This window comes from Aulostomus chinensis, chromosome 13 (assembly GCF_037954235.1).
Source record: "Aulostomus chinensis isolate RoL2024-O1b breed Wild chromosome 13, RoL_Achi_v1.0, whole genome shotgun sequence".
Taxonomy (NCBI): Eukaryota; Metazoa; Chordata; class Actinopteri; order Syngnathiformes; family Aulostomidae; genus Aulostomus; species Aulostomus chinensis.
Window position 1 is genome coordinate 28438026 of NC_141332.1, and position 21166 is coordinate 28459191.

A 21166-nucleotide genomic window follows, 5' to 3' on the forward strand; every position below is an offset into this window, starting at 1 on the left:
AAAGTCAGGGGAAACGAGAGACCGTCAGGGGACACAGGAGACAGTCAGGGGACACAGGAGAATGTCAGGAGCCACGAGAGATAGTCAGGGGACACAGGAGAAAGTCAGGGGACACGAGAGACAGTCAGGGGACACAGGAGAAAGTCAGGGGACACGAAAGACAGTCAGGGGACACAGGAGAAAGTCAGGGGACACGAGAGACCGTCAGGGGACACAGGAGACAGTCAGGGGACACAGGAGACAGTCAGGGGACACGAAAGACAGTCAGGGGACACGAGAGTCAGTCAGGGGACACAGGAGAAAGTCAGAGGACACAGGAGAAAGTCAGGGGACACGAGAGACAGTCAGGGGACACAGGAGAAAGTCAGGGGACACGAGAGACAGTCAGGGGACACGAGAGACAGTCAGGGGACACAGGAGAAAGTCAGGGGACACGAGAGACCGTCAGGGGACACAGGAGACAGTCAGGGGACACAGGAGACAGTCAGGGGACACGAGAGACAGTCAGGGGACACAGGAGAATGTCAGGAGCCACGAGAGATAGTCAGGGGACACAGGAGAAAGTCAGGGGACACGAGAGACAGTCAGGGGACACAGGAGAAAGTCAGGGGACACGAAAGACAGTCAGGGGACACAGGAGAAAGTCAGGGGACACGAGAGACCGTCTCCGCTCCTGGATCCTTCTACGCCGCACGTCACAGACATGAGAATTCTGGTTTGGCGTTCCGACTTCAGAACCCAGAACAAGTCCCGCATTAGAACCAGCCAGCTGTGATGAGTTTTTAGTTTTTGTCTGTTCAGTGACGCGAGCGATGGGATCTGACTGGACCAACCACAGTCGGTCAGCTGACCGCCACCCTCCCGAGAGCTCTCAGGACTTCTCAGAAGAGAGCGTTTTAATTGAGGATGATGTCACAATTGTGTCAGTAACTCATCACCTGCTCACTCTTGTACAGCCAGATCTGCTCCGTGTTGATGGCGGTGTAGACTTTGGACTTGGTTCCTTTCAGCTCCAAGACACCATGTTTCTGACAGTGAGATCCAGGACCAAAACGCCGCCGACCAAACACAAGCTGATCTCTGACATGTTCCTGCAGCGTGGAGACCCACTGGCGTCTGACCACTGTCACACACAGACACACAGATGTGAAAGAACCCGTTAAACTGAAAGAGATCTGGACCTGATCCAGAACTTTATGAAGGCGTCGTCTGAGTCGTCAGTCTGTTGATGACAGATCTTTACAGTTCTGACCTCATACTGATGAATTTATGTATTCAAGAGATGAAGGTGGCGCTGTGTGTGTGTTGGTGTGCATGTGCGTGCATGCATTTGTGTGTTTGTGTGTGTGTGTATACCTTCACTATCAGCCCTAAAAACAAATATCCTGTGGCTCGTCACAACTTCAAATTTACTGTCCTTGGCGGGCCGGGCCATCTGGATGGCGGCTAAGGGGACGACTCCTTTAGGATAGACATCCTAAAGCACAGGTCAGAGAAACGACGAAGATGATGAGGAAGACTGGAGCACAGGAAGCCCTGGTACATCAACCTGGAAACCAGCTTCGCTAACCAGCTTGCTGACCACTTTCACATCAGCTTCATGGCGTCCCTGCTGCCAGATGGTGACAGCAGGACGAAGATGTACAGAATGTGAAAACACTCACTGCTCATCTAGAACACGAGAACCTGAGAGATCCTCATCAATAAAGTGGAGTCAAAATCACACAGATTCATGACTTGCACAAGCAAACGCAGGAACTCTGATCCAGCGCCACTTGTCTGACGCTCAGAAACGTTCAAGGAGAAGCCGATTGGGTTTCCACTCGCACGTCACATCAACAGGCAACAGTTATTCTGACGTTCTAGCATGTGAGGGCAGCTTCTCATCATCTTCTCACCTTCTCACTGCCGAAGTACATCAGGTTTTTGCCATCAAACTTCACAAAGCGCTTCTGAAAAACATAGTTCCTACAAAATAAAAGCACACATCAGACCCACATCCAGTCACATGATCAGCAGTAAAATAAGCACGCCACCTGATGGTCAGAGAGTCACTGATCCTGACCAGCTGAGAGGTTTGAGCAGCCAGAAGATGTTGTATTGATTTTGATCGATTGGTATTGAGGAAAAATCAGAGATGAAGGTTAAAGGGGACAGGAGACAAACACACCAAGTGGATGGAGAAGCAGATTCAGAGGAGGAAGAGGAGGAGAGGAAGGTGATGAGGCAGCTCCTCAGATGAGAGGAGAAGACACGCAGCACAGTCAGCGCTGACCTCTGACCCCTGAGAAAACACACATAGCTCAGGTCAACTAGGCAACAAGGCACACCTGACCCTCACCAGCTATGAGGATCCGATGATTGTAAAGTTTGCATGTGGACGAGGCGCCACTGGTGATCGGGCGACACCTTTGACACACCCACGAGGGTGGAGGAAACTACCTCACACAAACATTTTCACACTGATGGTGTCACCAAGTTTAGGACTCGCTAAGCTGACAGTAACACCCCACTTATTGGCCAGGTGACCAGCCGGGCGGAGCCTCCAGCCCTTCTGAGAGTAATCAGAGTGCAACAGCTCTCAAGAAACACTGCAATAAACTCAAAGACTCTGGGAACCCCCCGGACCACTTCAGGCCAAATAAACACAGCTACTGACATGGAACGCACCCCTGTGGCGACAGCTTATCCAGCCAGCCACTGATGATGGGCGGGGCCCTCTCATTGAGTGAGGTGTAGCTGGCGTAGGGAGAGATGGTCAGGTCCTCATCAGTTTCAGAGGGGAAGCTGTTGGGAGGCAGAGTGAGGCACCGTAGGGGGGGCGGAGCTTCACCAACAGTGCTGTAACCCTGAGTGTCTCCAGGGTGGACAGCCTGAGACAAAGGTTTCGTCCAGGAGAGCTTCTGACACCTGAACATACAAATAAAACTTTATTTAAATAGAACAGTGCACCTGTATCAGGCAAACTCTTTCCAGGAGTGTATGGAGCAGCCTGCATGTTTATCACATCATATAAAAGTTTCCTGAGTGATGCATTTTCTACAGACAGAGAAAGTATGAAGCAAGTAATGAAGATATGCAGATGATGCAGTTTTCTACATACGCATCATCTCTGACTGCAACACTGGAAGCAAACAGCTGCATTTGATACTTTGACCATAAAAGATGAGTTCCAGGTCTTACCCATGATCCTCAGCGTGTTTTCTCTCTTCCCTCTTGGTTCCACTCTGGACATTTGGTACGGAACATGAAGATTAATGAGTGAAAGGTCATGTGATCAGACTTGGTGGATCAAAATGCTGTGTCTCACCTCACAGATTCTGGTCTGGAAAACTGTTTCACAGTACGGGCTGATGTCCTCCTCTGGGTCGTCCGTTGACACTGGAAAGAAGTCCCGTCCACATGTTTATACAGCAGCAAACAACACCACAAGTTATTAGTTAGCAGGTCTAGAACCAGAGTTCTCCGGGACATTGCCCCCATGAGCAAGTCACCGCAACTACAGCATGACACTAAGGAGGAAATAACAACAGGTGCTGGGTGACGCCAAGACCACAACTTGAACCACTCGTCAACATGGTTTTGGTGGTTCTCACCTCTGGCTGATCCTGAAGAGCTGCTAACCAAGATGACGCCACTGAAAACACACAAGCACGTCAATAACGGATCAATGACTGACAACACAACTACAAATAGGCGCCCACTCAGGGTTTCATTCATTGTGTGCTTAAAACTAAACTTTCCTGGGAAAGGTAACCTCTCCCCTAGTCACTTCCTGTCACAGATATGACATAGACCCTGGTTGGGCCTCCTTCACCAGCCATCATATAGCAAGATGATTAACAAAGCTACAGGAAGCAGACCTCGAACTGGTTCAGTTGCAAGTCAGCAAGAGTTACAACACCTGAGAAATAAACTTTTTTGTTGAGAGAAAACAAGAAAAACATATTTCTTTTGATTAACAATATGTAATTGAACATGTGATTGCAGATCCCCAAACTCAGAGATCTACCTGGTCCTCTCAAGGTTCCTCTCAGGAGTGTGTCTTGGTGGAGTGGGAGGAGCTGACTGCTGGCTGCAGTTAGTCTGCCCTCCATTGGGGGTGGTGGAGGTGGGTAAATTGCCCCAGTAGATTTCGTTGGAGACCATCTCCATTCCACCAGTCCACTGAGACCTGGACAGAGGGGATCCAGAGAGCCGGTGGTTGTCAAGACTACCAGGACAGGAAGCCAGTGAGGAAACATTCACATCTGTCCGAACACCACAAGAAGAAGAGGGCGGGGACCCCTGGGAGATGATGGGGGGGGCCCCACGGTTCAGCCTTGGGGGAATGGGGGGCAATGACCCACCAGTGTCTGACGGAGACAAGTTACATCCCGCCTCCATCACCCTGCCACTCTGTGTGGGCGTGTCCCCAGAGTTCAAGCCCTCTAGGACTGTAAAACAAATGGACTCTTGGGACAGCCTCCTGTGTGGCAGTGGCGTGGGGTCTGGTGCTGGACAGAAGTGTACAGGTGCTGTGCGACGGCGGTTAAAGACAGTTCTAGGTTTGGGAATTGGCTTCACCACTGTTCTGCTTGAGCCAGAGTTTGTCAGCATGGTGATGAGGTTGGGGGCGGAGCTGTTCCTGAACACTTCGAAGTGAAGGGGTCCTGCTGAGTGAGCCACACCGTGACTTCGCTCAGTCACGGACTGACAGCGGTCACGCGGGACGTCCGGTGCTGCTTTCTGATGAGTCCTATGAATGTATGCGACCAGTCGCAGGATTCTCTTCCTGTGGCCGGTGGCGGTTATACCTAGGCTGACCAGGGCATCATGATCCAGGTGAGAGAGGTCTCGAGCCACTAGGAGGCCAGCTCTGCAGAAGGAGTCCAAGTACCTGCCAAGAAAACACAGAACACATCTTGACTAGTATTGAGTTCAGAACAAAAATGTCACAACTTTCAAATTTTCCATTTTTCTAAAAAGTAAAATAATAGATTCATGTTGAGTTTATACTGTGTAGCAGTGCAGTTAGCGCAATGCTAACACCAAGTTGGAGCCCCGCATGTTGGAACCGTGGGGCTAGCAGACGCTTCAATGTTAAGTCCGGCTCATATGAGTGAACCTCTTCATATCTATTTTGTGATATCTGACCTCTCCAGATGGATGGCTGCCAGAAGTGTTTCAACCGGCGTGCTTCCATCCAATGAGGCCATGATGACCAACATGAGCTTTGGGTTGGGCTTCGTCTCCTCCGCATCCAGGACACAGGAAGTCCATCACGAACCTACAGCTGGGGCAGACGATTGAGGTCCATCTGGAGCAAACAACGTGAATGTTACATTAACCACGAAAAGAGGAGCCTTAGCTAACATGCTAGCAGGCATCCAACCATCTCATTATTCTCAGGAAACTGTTGAGGCATTCCTCAGGGTTCGAACTTCAGTCCTTGCTGTTGTCTATTGATATGCTAACTTTTTTTTTTGCCAATTTCCCCACTGAGGGACAAATGAAGGTTTATCTTATCTTGTATAAAAACCATCCTCACAACTGATAAAAACCAATCCTGCAAGTGTTTCCTGATCTGTGACATCTATGGTTGATGTTCCATTGAGTTGAGAGCCGAACCAATCAATATTTGTTCCATCTCAGAGATTTTAGTGGTTATTTTGAAGAGCACACATAAAATGTTAGCTATATATCTCCGAGTTCACTATGATCCAGCTAGAACCCTTCACTCCCAGGATGCAGGGTTCCTGCTGGTTCCTAGAGTTCTAGCAGTAGAATGGAGCCAGAGCCTTCAGCTATCAGGCTCCCCTCCTGTGGAACCGTCTCCCAGTTTCAGTCCAGGACCCAGACCCCCTCTCTAGGTTTAAGAGCAGACTTAAGACCTCCTTGTTGATCAGGCTTATAGTCAGGACTGCTTAGGCTGGCCTTTAGACCTGCTGCTATAGCCTCAGACTGCTGGGATCTCCCATGATGCACTGGGCTTCTCTCTCCTCCTCCTGTCCTCAGACGTGTTACTAACTTCTCTTCTTCTCCCCTCATCCCAGATCCTGGTGCTGCTGGAGGAGGCTCCAGACCTGAAGAGGCTCCAGCTGCCACCCGTAGCTCCACCTGCTCACGTCCGCGTCTGTCCATCAGTCTCTCCTCCTTTCTCTCTCTCTTTATCTCTGTCCCTCTGTCTTCCTCCATTCTCTGTCTTTGTCTCTGTCCATCAGTCTCTCCTCCTTTCTCTCTCTCTTTATCTCTGTCCCTCTCTTTCCTTCTGTCTCTCTGTCCTCCTCCATTCTCTGTCTTTGTCTCTGTCCATCAGTCTCTCCTCCTTTTTCTCTCTCTTTCTCTCTGTCTCTCTCTCTCCTTCTGTCTCTCTGTCTTCCTCCATTCTCTGTCTTTGTCTCTGTCCATCAGTCTCTCCTTTCTCTCTCTCTTTATCTCTGTCCCTCTCTTTCCTTCTGTCTCTCTGTCTTCCTCCATTCTCTGTCTTTGTCTCTGTCCTGCTCTCCTGCTCTCTCTCCGTCCCCACTGATCCTGGATCTGCTCCACCTTCCTGCTGGTAAAGGAAGGTTCTGGTGGCTGCTGTTGCAGGATGTGCTGCTGATGGAGAATTGTTGGGTGGAGGTTCATTGAAGGAGGGAGGTGCTGGACCTGCTCTACTTGGACAGAGTCAGGACAGAACTTTGGTTGGGGTTTGGTGCTATAGAAATAAAACTGACTTGACTTGAAATATCTTTCAACTATGTTTGCAGAATTTTTAGTGATATTATGGGAACTTCTAAACAACTTCTAAATACATCCAGAGTCACATCCCTGTTAAAGTAAGGAAGGACCTCAGAGTGACTGGCGTGGAAGCCCTGTGGCTGAAGGTGCACATTCCACATTCAAGTCCACTGTTAATCTGTTGCTGCTACAGGCCTGCGAGCTCCAGTATTGTGTATTTAGATGATGCATGTACAATGTTGCAAAATGTGGCTGATACAATTAATGAAATCTACTGTTTTGGTGATATGAACACAAACTGGCTATCAGATAATTGTACGCTGAAAAGAAACTTGGTGATGTGGTATCTGTATGTAACTTAACTCAGGTGGTGATTAGGGTTTGGGTTAATTTACTATATAGGGTTAGGGTTAGGGTTTGTATACTATAGAGGATCAACATTAAGAGTGCAGGGGCGGCCTCATCAACGTGTATAGATCATTGTTTTACAAATCCCCCTGACAAATGTTCTAAAATGTATCTGTACCAGTGGGCACCATATCACCATAATATGGTAGCATGAACTTTGAGGACAAAAGTTCCCAAAGTGGGGCCTAAAAAAATCTTTCAAAGAATGTGTAAGTCCTTTTTTGAAAATGAATTTTTTAATTATGTATACAAAACCACTTGGAAGTCAGTGCTGGATGTGAAGAATGCAGAGGCCATATTATGCAAGTTTATGGATTTATTTATGGATGCTGTGATAAACATGCTCCTATGAAGAAAATTTCTGTGAAAAACATCAGAACACCCTGGCTTGATCATGAACTTTCAACTTCATGAGGGACTTAAAACAATAGCGGTAACATCTGGAACTCCACATGACTGGTAAGCTTACGGGTCATTAAGAAACACTGTACCCAAATGAATAGACAGAAGATGAAAAATTATTATCAGAGCAAACTGAAGGAGTACAGAGGAGATAGTAAGAAACAAGCAGCGTTGTGAGGGCCTGAGCCCTGGCCTGAACCCCAGGGTGTCCTGGTCCAGTGTGGAGACCTTGTAGTTGAGGAGTTAGAAGCCTGAGTCTGATCAGAGAGTGAGAGCAGAGCTGAGAGCTGGCCCTTTAAGAACCCCTCCCCCACTGCTCTGTCTTTGATCTGTGCTAGAGTGAGAGCAGAGCTGAGAGCTGGCCCTTTAAGAACCCCTCCCCCACTGCTCTGTCTCTGATCTGTGCTAGAGTGAGAGCAGAGCTGAGAGCTGGCCCTTTAAGAACCCCTCCCCCACTGCTCTGTCTCTGATCTGTGCTAGAGTGAGAGCAGAGCTGAGAGCTGGCCCTTTAAGAACCCCTCCCCCACTGCTCTGTCTTTGATCTGTGCTAGAGTGAGAGCAGAGCTGAGAGCTGGCCCTTTAAGAACCCCTCCCCCACTGCTCTGTCTTTGATCTGTGCTAGAGTGAGAGCAGAGCTGAGAGCTGGCCCTTTAAGAACCCCTCCCCCACTGCACTGTCTCTGATCTGTGCCAGAGTGAGAGCAGAGCTGAGAGCTGGCCCTTTAAGAACCCCTCCCCCACTGCTCTGTCTTTGATCTGTGCTAGAGTGAGAGCAGAGCTGAGAGCTGGCCCTTTAAGAACCCCTCCCCCACTGCTCTGTCTTTGATCTGTGATAGAGTGGAGAGCAGAGCTGAGAGCTGGCCCTTTAAGAACCCCTCCCCCACTGCTCTGTCTTTGATCTGTGCTAGAGTGAGAGCAGAGCTGAGAGCTGGCCCTTTAAGAACCCCTCCCCCACTGCTCTGTCTTTGATCTGTGATAGAGTGGAGAGCAGAGCTGAGAACTGGCCCTTTAAGAACCCCTCCCCCACTGCTCTGTCTTTGATCTGTGCTAGAGTGAGAGCAGAGCTGAGAGCTGTCCCTTTAAGAACCCCTCCCCCACTGCTCTGTCTTTGATCTGTGCTAGAGTGAGAGCAGAGCTGAGAGCTGGCCCTTTAAGAACCCCTCCCCCACTGCTCTGTCTTTGATCTGTGCTAGAGTGAGAGCAGAGCTGAGAGCTGTCCCTTTAAGAACCCCTCCCCCACTGCTCTGTCTCTGATCTGTGCTAGAGTGGAGGGAGAGGAGGAGCACCAGGACTGGAGTGGGACAAGAGGAAGAAGTCGGCATACGCTGGTCCAGAGGGACACAGAACACCATGTTCTTGGAGGGTTTTTGTCAGGAATGCAGTGGTGTGGTTGGTAGAGCTGTGGGATGGATGGTGTAGACGTGAGAAGCATTTGTTTGACAGTATGTACCTGAGAGGACACCGTCTCCCCATAGGCTTCCATTGGAAGGTGAAACGTGTCTCCTCCACTTTGAGGGCTTGTAAAATCCAAACCCAGTAATTAATAAAAAAAACTTTTAATAACTTTGAATCAGCACAGTTGGGAGAGAAATGTGTGAAAGTTTGGAAGCGATAGCATGAATGCCCTAGGAGGGATAGATTTTGTTGGGAGTAAAAGAAGTCCTCATTTTGACAGTTTTGTCCAATTTGTGGACATTCTGTTGTAGACAGGTGAGGGGTCAGAGTGGAGGAATTGTTGGTCTTCGTGAGACGAGTCCAACGGTGTTGGTCCCATGTTTGTGGGACATTTGTGGGAGGAGTAAAATTATCTTTTAGTTGTGTGGCTCCCTAGGTGGCGCTATAGACTTTTGTGGTGTTTTTTTGTTTGATTAGTGAATGTTTAGCCAGACTGGACAAGTGTGGAGAATTCCAGCGAATTTCATTCATGTTCAGGGGGTGAAATTAGATGATGCTCATATTGGGCGCTCATTGACAGCAAGAACAGTCCAGGACCAGGTTTTGAAAGGTGTGGATGTGAAAACTGGCTCCAGGCCGTCTGGCCCAGCTGCCTCATGGGTGTTGGGGGGCTGGGACACTGTTTAGTGGGTGTTTATAGTGTTTTTAGTGCTGCTGATGTGTTCATCTGCTGAGCAAACATGATAGGGCAGGGGTGTCCAAACTGCGGCCCCTGGTCCAATTTTAATTGGCCCGCAGCATACTCTAAAAATATAATGGAATATGGCGCACACATGGAACTTGACTTTAACCTCTTAAGCAGCACTGTACCAGTGGCGGTACAGCGCGTAAAATACAACGGATTTTAGCAGCAACAATGTATCTGATCATGTTATACCTCATTCGAAACCTGGTGGTGTAACGATTAATAAACACCCAATCACGATGAATAAAGTTACTTGTAGCCGGAGTTGAGTTAAAATGTTGCTAGGCAACCGGCAAGCAATACCCACATACTAACTTTGTGCTCCAACGTTATCACCAGCATTTAACTTAATCCGTAAGACTCCAAAGAAGTAGAATTTACTGTCTTCCCTGCTGAACTCTTTATCTTCAGTGTGTCACTGGAGTGCTGGCACCACTCCACTCCTCGGTCGCCATGCTAACATCACCCTCTCTCTCCCTGTCGCTAGCAGCCAGTGTTACTTTGATCTCTGCGACACTCCTTCTCAGTCTCGGTGACGGTCTGCTGAACACATCAATAGCAGGCTGAGCCAATCAGGGCCTGGGTTGTTGAGCAGCAGGGCTGAAACCCCAACCAGACCCCAGTTTACAGAGCGGACCATGCATCACTTGATTGACACTTAACACCAGCCTATGAGATTATTTCTGAATATAAAATAGATATTCTTTTAGCCAATAAACAGACGAAAAAACGGTACTGAGCATGAGGGGATCAGGTTTCACGGGCAACAACAGGAGGCTTGCGCATGGGCGGTGCGTAAAGTTAGCTTGGCTGCGTAAAGCAGCGCTGTAGTCGTTGAAGCCGGTGAAAGCGGCAGAGCAAGAAAAGATGGCCAGGAAGTGATTTTTCGGCAGAGGAAGAGGCTGAAATGGTGCTTCAGCTGTTCGCTCGGACACTCGGACACCTGCGGTTGACTGGGCAGACATCCAGCAGTGTTTGCAGGAGTGGACCCAGACTTGGAGCTATGAGGGACCGATCCAGTTGTTCCAGATGTGTGTCCATGGACAAACAATCAATAGTGGGCTGTGCTGTGTTTGAAATGCTGTTGTTCACTTGTCTTTACTTCTGCTGGCCAGTCAGCAGCCAGATTTGCATGAGGAATGTGTGAAGTAGCTGCGTCAGAGGGGGAGGGTCAATTAATTAATAATTCATATGTTAATAAGCCTTAGTATCTAATAAATTCATACTCATTAATTCAAGTTGATAACATTTTCTAACAAACGTTAGTTGGTGTGCTAATAAGCCCAATAACCTATTAGCATAACAGGCCTGACACGTCCTCATCCCTCCCCCCTTCTTCAGTGCTGTGAGGGCATCACCAGACTGACTCAGGAGCAACCTGAGCTGGCTGCCTTGAGAGGAGCTGCCAACCCTTTTCCAAAGAAAATAAATGAAAAAAAACATTGTGGAAAGCTGTGTTTTTTCTTGTCTTCAAGTCTCTTCAATTATCAAGCATAATTAACCTACAATGGATTGTCTGTGTAGGTTCTCATTCATCCAGGTCATCGTAGATCGAAGCGAAGTAAAATCTGGTCAACTGGACGTAAGTTTATCTTGAAGACGTTTCACCTCTCATCCGAAAGGCTTCTTCAGTTCTAGTGAAGAGTGTGGAAACTCCAGCTTATAAACCTATGTGGGAGTGGTCAGTGCTATTGTGGTGGAAACGACCCTCCCGAGACTCACCTGACCTCCCCAAACGATGAGAGGTGAAACGTCTTCAAGATAAACTTACGTCCAGTTGACCAGATTTTACTTTGCTTTGATCTACGATGACCTGGATGAATGAGAACCTACACAGACATCTTGCCGAACACTATGGGAAGGACATCCTTAGTGTGGTGCGGGAATGCGAAAGGACTGCAAGGAAAATCGCAGACTACAGGAACCATCTACGTTTCAACCTCCGATGCCGCCAACACAACCTCATTCCCACTAGCCTACTACTAGGATCCACCGTGAGGGGCCACAGGGCCAGCAAGATTTTGGAACGGGCCCAAAATCAGCTTCTCAACGAGAGAGTGAGACAGGTCCATTTCACCATCGAGGGACTAAAGAGCAAGCTAGATCACCTTAATCAAGAGTTATCGCCATTTCTGCCACCCGCCATCTTGGACAAGGTCACCTCCTTCGTTGGGACAGCCCAACTATCTCAACATCAGAAGAGCAAGGAGAGGCAGAAAAGGAAATTCGCTCGCCTCCAGTCTCGCCTCGACCGGGAATGAGAAGCAGAAGGCCCAACCCCAGCGGACTCACAGGACAGGTGGATAAGGAACTTATCCAACAGGGAGCTCACCAGTCCTGAGAAACGCGTCCTTGCAAAAGGAATGAATTTTGCTGTCACCCCGAAACATCTCCCGACGGTGGATCTCATCACTGCCACAGAATCCGCCATCAAGAAGAACAACCTCTCCACCACAGAAGCAGACGAACTACGACTCAAGGTCACAGCGGCCCTCTCCGAAGCGAAGGTCCCCTCTGCCAACCTCTCGGTCCAGGAAAGGAAGGCCCTGAATGCACTAAGCAAAGATGAGAACATCACCATCCTTCCGGCTGACAAAGGAAGATGCACGGTGGTCCTTGACACAACTGACTACCAGGACAAGATCAGTTCTCTTCTCAGTGACATTCACACATGTGAGACCTTAAAACGCGACCCCACCAGCAGCTATAAGAAGAAAGTGGTGGAACACCTACAGAAGCTGCAAAAGGGGGAAATCATCAACCGCTTGGAGTATCACCACCTGTACCCCGGAGACGCAGTTCCACGGATTTACGGCCTCCCCAAAATCCACAAGGAAGGTGCCCCACTCCGACCCATTGTCAGCAGCATAAACTCTGTGATGTACAACATCGCCAAACACGTCGCCACCATCTTAGCCCCCTTAGTAGGGAAAACCCCCCACCACGTCCAGAATTCCATGGACTTCGTGAACAAGGTTAGAGAACTCAAGCTGGACCCAGATGAGACCATGGTGTCCTACGATGTGACCTCCTTGTTCACCTGCGTCCCTACCGTGGAGGCTGTGGAAACAGTGAGGAAACGCCTACAGCTGGACAACACCCTCAGCAACAGGACCAACCTCAATCCGGACCAAATCTGCCAACTACTGGACCTTTGTCTGAACACAACTTACTTCCAGTACAGAGGGAGGTTTTTCAGGCAAAAACACGGCTGTGCCAAGGGTTCTCCCGTATCTCCTATCATGGCCAACCTATACATGGAAGAGGTGGAACAGATGGCCCTGACTTCCTTCAGTGGACCCTCCCCCACCCACTGGTTCCGATACGTTGATGACACCTGGGTGAAGATCAAGGTTCAGGAGGTACAACCGTTTACAGCACACATCAACTCGGTAGACGTCAACATCAAGTTCACCAGAGAGGATGTGAAAGACAACCATCTGCCCCTTGTTGGACTGCGACGTCTACGTTCAAGAGGACAGGAGCCTGAGGGTGGATGTGTACAGGAAACCCACCCACACTGACCAATACTTGCTTTTTGACTCTCACCATCCTCTGGAGCACAAGTTAGGTGTCATCAGGACGCTGCAACACCGAGCGGAGACCATCCCCACCAGCGTCCAAGGCCGGAAAAAAGAACAGCAGCATCTGAAAAGAGCACTTAAAACTTGTGGCTTCCCAGACTGGACCTTTGTAAAATCCTCTTCCAGGTCCAGAAAGGAGGAGAGCTCCAGGAGGAGGGAAGATGAAGAAGGCAGGAGAAAAAACATAGTGATCCCCTATGTGGCAGGGGTTTCTGAGAAATTAAGAGAATTTATAACAAGCACCGCATCCCTGTGTCTTTTAAACCAGACAACACTCTGAGACAAAGACTGGTTCACCCCAAAGATCCCACCCCTCACAGCCAGAAAAGCAATCTGGTATACGCTGTCAGATGCAGTGAGGCCTGCACGGATCTCTACATAGGGGAAACCAAACAGCCCCTCAACAAGCGCATGGCCCAACATAGAAGAGCCAACTCTGGAGGACAGGACTCAGCGGTTTTCCTCCACCTCAAGGCGGAAAGCCACTCTTTCCAGGACGACCATGTCCAAATCCTCGACAGAGAGGACAGATGGTTTGAAAGAGGAGTTAAAGAAGCCATCCACGTCAGGATAGAGAAACCATCTTTGAACAGAGGAGGTGGACTGCGACATTTCCTTTCTCCTATTTACAACCAAGTCCTTTCAAAGCTTCCCCAAAGAGTTCAGCTGAAAGACCCATGTGGAACGGCTGCTGCCAACACAGCCCATTAGCATCTGAGTGGTCGGTGAAACTCCCCAACGACCACCCCTGAAACTCCCTGACACCTCACAACGACTGTCGTTTGGGGAGGCCAGGTGAGTCTCGGGAGGGTCGTTTCCACCACAATAGCACTGACCACTCCCACACAGGTTTATAAGCTGGAGTTTCCACACTCTTCACTAGAACTGAAGAAGCCTCTCGGATGAGAGGTGAAACGTCTTCAAGATAAACTTACGTCCAGTTGACCAGATTTTACTTCGCTTCGATCTACAATGGATTGATTTTGCTAACTTTAATACAGAATCACCTCCAGTGTGTGGCCCGTCTGTTTGTATATCTTCTTGTGGGTCTCAAACTGGTCCAGTAAGGGTCGCTGTGGCTGCAGGTTTTCATTCCAACCCAGCAAAAGCAACACCCGATCCAACAAATGAGCTGTGTGGACACAGCTTAATTGATTTAAGTAGAATCAGGTGTTACTTTTGCTGGGTTGGAATGAAAACCTGCAGCCACAGCGGCCCTTGACCAACGTATGCCGACTTATTCAGCTTTTCCACACTCCTTTGGCCAGGATTCAGACCGGCGTCAAGGACGGGGGCTCAGGCCCTAACAACGCTGCTTGCAGCTTTAATTTCAGTAACTATTTCAAATGTAAGGTGGGTGTAATCAGAAATCTGATGATGCCCAAGGATGGAGAGCTGTCAGATGCCTTAATAAGGAAAAATAGCATGCAGGACAAACAATGTAATTTTGAATTTAGGGTCACTAATGCTGATGAAATTAAAAAACTTCTTCTTTCCTTAAAAACAGGCGAGCCCAGTGGGACTGATGATCTGGATGGTCAACTACTACGACTGACAGCAGAGTTTGTAGCCAAGCTTCTGGCCTATATTTTTAAACTGTTTTAAAGGGTATGTGTATCCAGAGCGTTGGAAAATAGCAAAGGTAACGTCTCAACCAAAAAAATGTAAAGAACCATTTGCAGTCCCAAACAGCAGACCTATTCATATCTTACCTGCAATCGGTAAACTTTTTGAAGGCATTATATATTAGCAGATCCAACAGTATTTAATGATTTCAGCTTAAACATGGACTTCCAGCATGCCTGCAGAGTGGGCCACTCAACAGCAACTGCCTTAACATCTTTAACAGACTGTTGGATACAACATAATGATAAAAAAAGAGGCTGTGGGTGCAGTACTTTTGGATTTTAGTGCTGCATTCAGTATCATAGACCATGAGCTATTTATCAAGAAACGGAGTGCCTATGGTTTCAGAAACACTGCCATAGAGTTACTAAGAAGCTATCTGGCAGACAGACAGCAGTGTGTTGTTTTTAATGGCTCAATATCAAATTTAATTACACTTGAATGTAATTCATGCCCTGGTATTCCTCAGGGCATCTGCCTAGGACCACTCCTGTGCTCCATTTTCAAAGATGATATTCCTTCCTATGTTAGAGAATGCGGGCATGGTCTGCTCCGGGTTACTATAGACGAAACACTGTCATGGACAGCTCCAATTGGTAGCATCGTCACGAAGATGAGTAGGGGTATTTCCATCATTTAAAAAGTACTAGTCTCTTAGATGAGTCATCTTTAAAAATTGTTACTCAGTCTCTAGTCCTTTCACATCTGGACGACTGTCCAACAGTCTGGTTTTGTGGATCACAAATGAAATGTCAAACTCCAGTTAACTCAGAAAAGAGCAGCTCGCCTTGCCCTTCAGTGCTCCAGAAGAGAGAATGAGTTAGAAATGCATGACAGACTGTCATGGCTGATGGTTCAAGACAGACTGAAATGCAGTCTTATTTTGTTTGTAAAGAACATATATATTCATACATGTTTACATATATATGCATACATATATATATATATATTGATATGCATATATGTTTATAGATACATACAGTATATATGTATATACCTAACTGCTTACATTTACAACTAGTGCCAACCAATAACAGACATAACCAGGGTTAGGGTTTGTTCAGAGCTGTTGCAGAGTGGAACAGGGTTCCACCTGAGCTCTTATCACTGGAAAGCAGAAGTAATTTTAAAGACAAACTGAAAAAGATGACTTTAGAATGGTGAAGGTATAATATCTGACTTCTTGGTTTCTTTTCTTTTGTTGTGTTGTTTGTTAGTTTTTGTGCTTTCTGTTTCATAATTCTGGGTACTGATTTGGTGTGTTTTCAAAACTCTAAAAACACTTTTTAACAATTTTTTCAAACTGTAATTAGTAGTCCACTCTGTGGTAAATTACCAAGTTTAATATTGTAGTTTTTTTCTTGTTGTCCTACAAGTATGATTCTAAATTGTTATTGTTACTCTGTATGTTTTACCATTAGTAAATCATTTAGAACAGCCATTACTCCCACAACAGAGTGATGGCTAAGAAATAAACAAATGTTTCTTACCTCAAAGATCTTCTGTTGTTTTCAAGACACCTCTCTAATTCAGTGTTTTATTGAAGCCCCTCTTGGGAAGGTGCTGCAAGTCAGCAGTGGAACCAAAGCTCTGACACCGGCATCGGATGGTTGTTTCAGCTTGTCTCTGTGTTCCCTATCAAATAAACCACACATTAAATAACCAACGTTCTCCCAAAGGCAGCAAAACAATCTCACATCACATCACACCAGTTTTTGTGCTTCAGTGGAATTCAATGTGAGCTCAGTCACCTGACCTGGACCTGACACACCCAAGTTCTCAGAGAGCAGTTTGGGGACCCCAGAATTTCTCAAGGTTCTTCCAAGGGTCTTCAGCAAAAATGGAATAAGACTGAATGCTGCATGAACGAGATTGCGGTGACCTATAAAAGTATGTAATGATTAACAGTTGAGTTTGCTTTTCATTATGAGAGACATTTTGATGAGAAAGTTCCAATTTGTAATTTCTACATCGTCTCTTTCACTCGTGATTGTTGTAGCAAAGCTACACGAACATGCGACTGAAATATTGTCAGTAAAATAACCAAAGAAACAAACAACAAAAACTAGTAGAATTGCATATTTTTGATGAAATCTCTCCTGGAGCCATTTGCTAGGCCACGCCCATTTGCCGAAACACTTTTTTGGCACCATTTTGACTCCTGATCCTCCATCTTCCATCCGAGCTTCCCAAACATATCTGGATCACGCCCACATAATAATGTCATTTGTCACTTCACAGTGGGGAAGAGAAGAACATCTGAAAAGACGTAGTTGAGCGGAAATGTCCTCATGACATCAGATAGACTTAGAGGATGCAGGCGGTGGCAGCTTCCTGTAGCAGGAGGGCTGAGGGTGTGTGTGTGTGTGTGTGTGTGTGTGTGTGTGTGTGTGTTTGTGTGTGTGCGCGTGTCTGCTTCCTGAAACACATTGGAATGTGCGACCTTTGACCTCAGTGCATTGTGTGTTAAGTGTGTGTGTGCTTGTCTCTCTCATGATGTGAGAACAAATAATCCTGATGTCAATAACAGACCGCCGCCACCTTCACAGCAAAGTCACAGCACCGCGCGTTGGGACCACAAATACCAGCTCTACTAGTGACCAGAAACTCTACCAGCCAAAAGATTTTCCACAAGCAACCACACAATCTACCAGCGACAAGAAGTTTTATGAGTCACCAGATGGTCTACCAGTCACTAGAGGTCCTACTAATGACTTCTACCAGTCACTAGTGGTCCTACTAATGACTTTCTACCAGTCACCGGATGGTCTACCAGTCACTAGAGGTCCGATAATGACTTTCTACTAGTCACCACATGGTCTACCAGTCACTAGAGGTCCTACTAATGACTTTCTACCAGTCACTAGTGGTCCGACTAATGACTTTCTACCAGTCACTAGAGGTCCTACTAATGACTTCTACCAGTCACTAGAGGTCCTACTAATGACTTTCTACCAGTCACCGGATGGTCTACCAGTCACTAGAGGTCCGAAAATGACTTTCTACCAGTCACCACATGGTCTACCAGTCACTAGAGGTCCTACTAATGACTTTCTACCAGTCACTAGTGGTCCGACTAATGACTTTCTACCAGTCACTAGAGGTCCTACTAATGACTTTCTACCAGTCACTAGTGGTCCTACTAATGACTTTCTACCAGTCACTAGAGGTCCTACTAATGACTTTCTACCAGTCACTAGAGGTCCGATAATGACTTTCTACCAGTCACCACATGGTCTACCAGTCACTAGAGGTCCTACTAATGACTTTCTACCAGTCACTAGTGGTCCTACTAATGACTTTCTACCAGTCACTAGAGGTCCTACTAATGACTTCTACCAGTCACTAGTGGTCCTACTAATGACTTTCTACCAGTCACTAGTGGTCCTACTAATGACTTTCTACCAGTCACCACATGGTCTACCAGTCACTAGAGGTCCTACTAATGACTTTCTACCAGTCACCACATGGTCTACCAGTCACTAGAGGTCCTACTAATGACTTTCTACCAGTCACTAGAGGTCCTACTAATGACTTTCTACCAGTCACTAGAGGTCCTACTAATGACTTTCTACCAGTCACTAGAGGTCCTACTCATGACTTCTACCAGTCACTAGTGGTCCTACTAATGACTTTCTACCAGTCACTAGTGGTCCTACTAATGACTTTCTACCAGTCACTAGAGGTCCTACTAATGACTTTCTACCAGTCACTAGAGGTCCTACTAATGACTTTCTACCAGTCACCGGATGGTCTACCAGTCACTAGAAGTCCTACTAATGACTTTCTACCAGTCACTAGAGGTCCTACTAATGACTTTCTACCAGTCACCGGATGGTCTACCAGTCACTAGAGGTCCGACTAATGACTTTCTACCAGTCACTAAAGGTCCGACTAATGATTTTCTACCAGTCACTAGTGGTCCTACTAATGACTTCTACCAGTCACTAGTGGTCCTACTAATGACTTTCTACCAGTCACTGGATGGTCTACCAGTCACTAGAGGTCCTACTAATGACTTTCTACCAGTCACCACATGGTCTACCAGTCACTAGAGGTCCTACTAATGACTTTCTACCAGTCACTAGAGGTCCTACTAATGACTTTCTACCAGTCACCGGATGGTCTACCAGTCACTAGATGTCCGACTAATGACTTTCTACCGGTCACTAGAGGTCCGACTAATGACTTTCTACCGGTCACCACATGGTCTACCAGTCACTAGAGGTCCGACTAATGACTTTCTACCGGTCACCACATGGTCTACCAGTCACTAGAGGTCCTACTAATGACTTCTACCAGTCACTAGAGGTCATACTAATGACTTCTACCAGTCACTAGACGTCCTACTAATGACTTCTACCAGTCACCACATGGTCTACCAGTCACTAGAGGTCCTACTAATGGCTTTCTTCCAGTCACCAGATGGTCTACCAGTCACTAGATGTCCGACTAATGACTTTCTACCGGTCACTAGAGGTCCGACTAATGACTTTCTACCGGTCACCACATGGTCTACCAGTCACTAGAGGTCCGACTAATGACTTTCTACCGGTCACCACATGGTCTACCAGTCACTAGAGGTCCTACTAATGACTTCTACCAGTCACTAGAGGTCATACTAATGACTTCTACCAGTCACTAGACGTCCTACTAATGACTTCTACCAGTCACCACATGGTCTACCAGTCACTAGAGGTCCTACTAATGGCTTTCTTCCAGTCACCAGATGGTCTACCAGTCACTAGAGGTCCTACTAATGGCTTTCTTCCAGTCACCACACGGTCTACCAGTCACTAGAGGTCCTACTAATGACTTCTACCAGTCACTAGACGTCCTACTAATGACTTCTACCAGTCACCACATGGTCTACCAGTCACTGGAGGTCCTACGAATGATTTCTACCAGTCACCAGATTGTCTACCAGCGGCCTGAGGCTCTACCACCCACAAAATCTTCGTCCAGCAACCAGACGCTGTACTAGCGACCAGAAACAGCGACAAAACATTTTACCAAGCACCAGATGTTCTACCAGAGGCTCTACTGATTACCGGGTTTTCTACTAGTGACCAGACATTCTCTTGGTGGGATTCTATTAATAATGGGACACTCTCCTATTGATATTATTATTATTGTTATTATTTATTTATTTTTTAGGACTTACTTTTAATTTAGACATTAAAAGAAACCCGATTAGTAGATCAGTTATGTTATTAAGTAATATCTGGGGATTTTAACGAAGTTATGGACCAAGTATTGACAGGAGTTCATTCAGACCCTCTCTCATGACGAAGGAGAGGGAGGCCCAACCCCACTGAACAGAGGTGCAGCACTGATAGATACATGGAGGCTGACAAACCCAAACCTAAAGGATTTTACTTTCTTCTCCAACTGCCATAAACCTTATTCCAGCATAGATTTTTTTTCCTCACAAGAACTTCTCTGGCAGACAATGTGGGTGACTGTGGTTGAACAATAATTTCCTGACACAGCACGCACCAGACAAGCTATTTATTAAGGCTGATCTAAAAACTGAAAGGAGAGGTAGATGGAGACTAAACACTAGATGAATGTCAGATTCAACTTTTAGAAGCACATTGGAAGAGCACTTGAAGAACTTTTTTGAAATGAACATTGGTAGCACTGAAGAAATACCTACTGTGTGGGAAGCCTCAAAGGTGAATGTAAGAGGAAAACTCACAGCACGAGGTGCTGAAAAGAAAAGAGAGAATCTTACCAGGATTAAACATTTAAAAAAGATAAGGAATAAGATCCGTCAATGCACTTTTCTGATGAGAAATTTCAAGAACTCTGTAAGCTACAATACTCTTTACATGACATTTATAATAAAAAAGCAGAATATGCACTTCATAGATTGAATACAAGCTTTTATGAAGTGGAGAAAAAAATGGGGAAATTATTAGCTAGACAGATAAAGGGAAAATCTTTGCGAATACCACACCAGTTGTAAAATAGGAGGAAGCACATTTTTCACTGCTAAAGATATAACCAAAATACTCCAACTATGTTATGAGAGGTTATTCACATTTTCCATATCCCCCAACGCCTCACAAGAAGATATAAAAGAGTTTCTCCTTGGCATAGACATTCCCAAGCGCCCACCTCAGGAAGCAGCTGGGTAGGAATCCCCCATAATCAGGCTGAAATTTAGAAGGCAGCGTCCTAAATGAAAACTGGGAAGTCACCTGGTTATGATGGACTCCCAGTGGCATATTATGAAGCCTTTGCAGATGTGGTTGTGCCAGCCATTACAGAGTGTATATCAGGTGAAAGAATGGGTCTCT

General features: G+C 46.7%; 1 protein-coding gene across 4 annotated transcripts in view; it reads right to left on the minus strand.

Annotated features, from left to right (window-relative positions):
• The window catches only part of arap3 (ArfGAP with RhoGAP domain, ankyrin repeat and PH domain 3), a 42769-nt gene that overhangs the window by 13699 nt on the left and 7904 nt on the right, over positions 1-21166 (minus strand). For 2 of the 4 annotated variants that reach the window (XM_086222413.1, XM_086222414.1), the window contains 12 exons: positions 20521-20573; positions 16352-16496; positions 5137-5299; positions 4013-4879; positions 3597-3637; positions 3311-3381; positions 3184-3227; positions 2671-2910; positions 2171-2284; positions 1899-1968; positions 1357-1477; positions 939-1123 (listed from right to left, as the gene is read on the minus strand). In XM_086222413.1, coding sequence (XP_086078539.1) covers positions 939-1123; positions 1357-1477; positions 1899-1968; positions 2171-2284; positions 2671-2910; positions 3184-3227; positions 3311-3381; positions 3597-3637; positions 4013-4879; positions 5137-5210 — 1827 coding nt within the window. In that variant the 5' untranslated portion in view covers positions 5211-5299; positions 16352-16496; positions 20521-20573. Of the gene's footprint in view, positions 1-938; positions 1124-1356; positions 1478-1898; positions 1969-2170; positions 2285-2670; positions 2911-3183; positions 3228-3310; positions 3382-3596; positions 3638-4012; positions 4880-5136; positions 5300-16351; positions 16497-20520; positions 20574-21166 lie in introns of those variants that run through there. The other 2 variants (XM_086222415.1, XM_086222416.1) reach the window with 2 other exon arrangements.